Source organism: Lepidothrix coronata, unplaced genomic scaffold (genome assembly GCF_001604755.1).
Source record: "Lepidothrix coronata isolate B3197 unplaced genomic scaffold, Lepidothrix_coronata-1.0 Scaffold143, whole genome shotgun sequence".
NCBI classification, from domain to species: domain Eukaryota; kingdom Metazoa; phylum Chordata; class Aves; order Passeriformes; family Pipridae; genus Lepidothrix; species Lepidothrix coronata.
The window spans coordinates 2,298,875-2,304,628 of record NW_016690323.1 but is presented as its reverse complement, the minus strand read 5'-3'; the positions used below and the strand labels follow the sequence as shown (position 1 = coordinate 2,304,628).

Below are 5,754 nucleotides of genomic sequence, written 5' to 3'. Positions count from 1 at the left end.
CTTACAAACTCTGGTCTAGCGCAATTTCTAAACAAACATTGTTTTCATTTTTTTAAGCTGTTTGCTCTCATGGATTACTGTCTTACATATGATTCATCTTAGCATGCATAGTGTAAAACCTTAGAGTTTGGATTTTCCTAATTTTTTTATGGTCTACTGATGTAGGAGTGCTGTCAAGAAACAAACTGATGCCTTTTTAAAGAAATGCATACAGATGTGTTTTTAAATTAATAGTTAATTAGTAATGAGTAAAAGCTTACCCCACAAAAATCAAATCAGCTGCTACATTTTAAATCTCTTTGTATGTATGATAAATAAAATTAAATTTTCTGGTAAAAAATTTCATTAGTCTTTTAACCTGCTTTTTGAACAATACAATAAATAAAACCATTAGTGCCTAAAAGTTCAAATATGCTACAGATGTTTAAGACAACTGAATAACTATATTAAAATGCACCATGAGAAAATTTATTATCATTTTCCATGCAGGAAGCCAATTGATATTTTTGTGAGGTACCGGTCTTTCAAAAATTCTCATAAGTTAGTTACCTGATAAACCTTCTGTACATGATATATTTAAAAATCTAACTGTACAGTATTTCAATCATATATAATCTGCTGAATATGGCATAAATGCTGAGTTTCCACACCCTTCGCCGTAGAACACATTTTAGGCAAAACACAACACTGAGGAATAGAAAGTGCCTGAAACTGAAAAAAAAAATAAAATACACTCAAGTAGTAATAAATTAAATCTCATTCAAACTGATATAAAAGTTGTTCAAGTGTTTAAAGTATCAGATGTGTCATGCAACAGAACAACAGACAATTCAGGCAGGCACACCATGCATTATAGTTTGCATTCATGGTATCACAAGGTGTCTTCCCCCTTCTGTGTGGCCAGCAAGTGCTGGATACCTGCGGCACTGCCAGGCACACGTGTTGAACCTTCAAAACCTCTTAGTCTCCTGCACAGGAGGTTTTACAGAGCTGTGCCTCGGAAGGATAACTGGATGACCTCATGCTGTACAGTGGCATCTTGCTGCAGCATAAAGAGAGGCATACTGAGCTGCATGTAAGCAAAGCAATCATTTCTTGATTATATTTTCCAGTCAGTGCAGTTCACCACCAACCAATCGATTTACCAAACTGGGCTTATCCAAACTGGCCAATTTGCACATCAAGAAAATGTCTTCGCAGAACATATCGCCTTTTCCTTTTTTTTTTTATTTTGGCACAAATCCTTTCATACTCTTGCTGCAAGTTCTTCACCACACAAGAATTCAGAGATGCTAGCCTGTACAAACACCAGTGCTTCTTCTTCCATAGAGTAAACTACAAAGACAGCTAAGTGCCTGCAACAGCTCTGCTTCTCCAGCAACTTTCCCTTCTCCCTCTAAGGAAAGCACCAGCATAATTACACTTCAGACAAAGGGGTGTTCTTGCCAAGCTCTTTAATTCCCTGGAGAATTCGCTTCATATGACCCACTTTCGTTATCCCCAGGTCCTACAGAAATGTAAACAAACAAACAAAAAAAAAAGAAAGGAAAATAAGGAAGTTTATTTACAAAAATTGAAAAAACCCCTCATTGATTATGATCTATCTATGCAACAGATGTCTAGAAACATGCTCATTGCAATCGACAGTAACCAGAAAGTGTTAGCAAGTGTTGCCTAACAAAAAAAAACTGCTTAGAGCATACAATGAATCCCTCTCTGTCTTGCAGACTGAAAATTACTTACCTGCACTACTGACAACACAAGGCACCCCGATATATATAAAACATCTCTGACTTGACTTCTAAATACAAAACCCTTCACAATTTCTGGCAAAAAAGAACAATCTCCCCCTCCTCTCTAATACAGCAATCAAATGCTTGGTGGGATGTGATGGATTAGAGCTTCTGTCCAGCAATGTCACTTGATCTCAGGCCCTATGATGTCTGCTTTGATCAACAAACACACGTATCCCCAGTTTCTTGAGGGAAAGTGGATGTAATGGCTACAGATATGTAGGACAACTTCCCTTTAGAGAGCAATAGAAAAGGTAAGCATTTGTTTTTCATTCCAAAAAGGTTCCATTTGCTAACATGGATCTTCCTGATTAGAGAGCTGGAAGAAAATTCTCAAAGACATGACAGTCACATCTCAAAGGAAAATGTAAAAAGCACAAAAGTAAATCTCCTTGTAGTGACCATTAAATCAATTCACTTCAACTGAAATGTTTCTATTATTGGTTTCTGGGACCCATCTCGGTATGAGACAATAGACAGGATTTTTTGCAGCAAACTTCTTCCAGTATGAGTAACAGCTTTAGCAGCACCCTTTTTCAATTTTGACTGGTCCAATGGTCAGAGCAGCAGAACAGGATGCCCAGCTGTGCTAATGATTCCCCACTGCACTGATGAATTTTCAGCTCAGTTTGGTGGAAATCTGCTTCCCTTATCTGTAAAACCCAGCTCTAAAAAAGTCTTTAAAATCCTTGTGTCAGTGATGTTGAGCAATTGGCAGAATCAAACACTAGTTATTTGTAGAATAAACCTTATATAAATAGATAGTGATTAAATAAATTTAAAAAAAAAACTTAGAAAAGTTTCACCATCTATTTTTCTGAAATAGAAATCCTTTCATTTTAATAGGAAGATTTTTCCATTTCAAAGACATTAAAAGGAAAGGAGCGTAATTAGGCAGCTTGAAAACATTAGTCTCATACAGAGTGGATAATGAAACCATATATATTTTTCTACATATACTCTACACAAAGCCTGTATCTACCTTCTTACAGCCACAAAATACTCAGAAAATCTGTATTTTATATTGCTTAAAATTAGCGTGCAATTAATTTTGGAAGAAAGGAAGAATGGGGTGGTAAGATGGGCACGAATTAATGACTTGACTATAAAGGTAGCACAGCCAAGATTAAACAGATGGATTAATTTTCACAGAGTCAAGACTGAATCCTGGTTATATTAGAGATGAAAAATACTTGATTGTTTCTTCAGCTGAAAATTATCAGCACTATAAATACATGATCACCCTTTACAGCACTTTGGCATAAAGGTGTCAGCATTAAAGAGTTCATAAAAGTCCTCAAATCAAGTGGTGTTCATAAACCTATCTGAAAAAACCTCCTAATTTTACACATCACATCAATTTATATTTGATTTTTGCTAATAGTTGTCTCATTTATAAATGTGGTACTAATTTTTAAGAGAATTAATGTAGGTAGTAATGAAATTCATCCCAAATTGACAGCAATATTTATAATTTCAAATTTGTGTAATATGTTCTTTTTAATGTTAAACTTAATTTTCAAATGAATCAAAAATACACACAACTACTGAAATTAGTAGGGAAAACCCATAAAGATACTTTCCAAACCACAACAAGCCATACAAGTTAAAGGTTAAGAACTTACAAATTCTTCAGAACAAACATTTTTTCATGAGCAGAACTTCTATTGGATAAGCAACATAGTGACATGCTGCTGAACTTCAAAGATCAGAGGAAAGAATCATATCATGAAATTCCCAGAAAACTCAGGCACTTTTTCCACCAGCCTCGTAAAGCATCCTAAACAATGCCTATGTTTCAGAGGCAAGAGAGTTTGGTTTTATTTCTGTTCCAGTTGAAGTTGCTCTAATGCATATCAGAACAGCAAGTCTCAAGAGCCTCATCACAAATTCTGGGGAGCCCTTTGATAAATTCTGCTATACTTCCAGGGGGAAAAAAACCCAACCAACAACTCAGAATTTTTATGCTTGTGTAATAGTTTTCAATTTGGTGGCAACCAGAATTTATATATTCCTGGCACTACATGCTATCTAGTATTCTCAAGTTTACTGCTCATGCAGGAAAGTTTGCAGAAATTGTTTCACCTCAGACTGAAAGGATCTGCTACATCAGCATATCATGCATCATTCAGAAAAAAAGATCCCCAAATATCTCTGCATTTTTATGTATGCATGGGTTTCATCATCCTCTACATAACCTGTTAATATCTAATTGATATCTAATTAACAAAAATTCAATTTGAGTAAAATACGGTTTTGAAGACAAGACTCTAGCCAGAGTCTGAAAAAAAAATAGCCTTTCTTTTTCCCTAGCTATGGCCTTAAAACTACAGTATCACCTCTTTCTGCTTTCCACTATCACTGCCACTTCCAGGCCATTTTTTTGGCCAAATGTACCCCAATGTAATACTAGCAAACAATTTATATAAACACTCCTTAATATCAACATCTTCCAAATGACAAATCTACTCTACTTGCATTCCCAGTGTAAAAAGCCATCTGGCATGCAGGAAGGCTAATAAATCTTACAAAACCTTTTCCATGCAAGAACTTTTCCAAAACATGCTGCTGTGAAACACAGGCAGGAAGTGCCACAGCCCTCAACACAGATTTTAGCTTGACTGGCAATGCTCATCAAGGTAACATGTCATAGAAATCCTTCATCCAAGGAAGCTCTAAGGAGACATCATCCTCTCATCCTCCCAAATGTTTTGCAGTTCTGATTATGACTAAGTTGCATGCATAGGAACATGGTTATCAGTGCTAAGAATGCAAGTATTTATTTCAGAAAAATCAGAGGCTAGTTTTCAATGAGTTTGCTTGTAAAATAAGGTTTTAAAAAAGGTCACACCAAGCTTTCTTTCTACACTTTCTACAGCACAATTCACAACTCCCTGCCCAGCCATTTCTCAAAAAAAAAAAAAAAATCATAGGAGTATAAAATTCTAAGATTCCCTTACATAAAATCAGGCATAGGAGGCTGAAGAAAGAGTATTACTGCAGGGGCTGGGTGGAAAGAGGTATCTGCTTCCTCTTGGAGGTGTTCTCTATTTGCCAGTTGCCACACAGAGCTAACTGAGAATAGGATCTAAAAGCTATGCAGAAATACAGTAAGAGGTGCCCAATTCTTCAGTTAATGTATCTCTGTATTTCAGCAATGAGTGCAAAGGCAGAGAGCTTCATCAAACCCTTTTCCATACTGATTTTTATCTCTACTTTTGACCACAGAAAGATAGGTGGGCCCAAAGGATTCAATTAAAACAGGTACATATTTTTCTTATTGCACATATGAGCGGTAATAGAGGTAAATCTATTGTACATGACTTAGGACCTTGTGAGCCAATGGCAATCCCATTCAGCTTGTCAGCAAGCACAAGCCTTGCAGTGGAGAGGCTGTAGACACATTACAGCTTGCAAGAGCACTGAGGACTCATCTGCACCACTTTGATAGACAAAGGGAGGAAAGATTCACAGGGCAGCTTGTGAAGTACTGCTCATTTCTGTAGTATCACATTACACATCTTGACAGCAATTCAGGCCACTGGCAAAAAACTGCAGGCTGCCTGAGCCATCCTTAATTGGCTCCCTGCAGAGATCATGCCCCATATGTAGCCAACAGTGCTAAACTCTGCTATTTAAATTCAGTGTTGTTACATAGAGGGAAAGACACGGTTAGCCAAAAACTTGGCCTAGCTTTTAAACAGCACTGACCTAGAAGCTCTCAGCATCTCCTAATGAGCACATGGGGCGATTCTGTAGCAAGATTCTGGTTAGCACAGGACATTTCCTTGGCAACTTGTGCAGAGCAACTCATCCTATGTGTCTCCAGGCAGCACTAGATAGAGGGGACAATAGGCTCTGTAGGCTCTCTATAGGCCCTCTAAGAGATGCTTTTAGATATTTCACGGCATAAACCTTTGGGATGGGGTTTTATTTACCCTGAATCAAATCAGCATGTGTC

General features: G+C 37.0%; 1 protein-coding gene across 4 annotated transcripts in view; it reads right to left on the bottom strand.

Moving 5' to 3' along the window:
* Window positions 1–446: 446 nt before the first annotated feature.
* DGKH (diacylglycerol kinase eta) overlaps window positions 447–5,754 on the bottom strand; it is a 156,621-nt gene continuing 151,313 nt past the window's right edge. For all 4 annotated transcript variants that reach the window (XM_017827813.1, XM_017827814.1, XM_017827815.1 and 1 more), the window contains one exon: window positions 447–1,507. In XM_017827813.1, coding sequence (XP_017683302.1) covers window positions 1,418–1,507 — 90 coding nt within the window. In that variant the 3' untranslated portion in view covers window positions 447–1,417. The remainder of the gene's footprint in view (window positions 1,508–5,754) is intronic.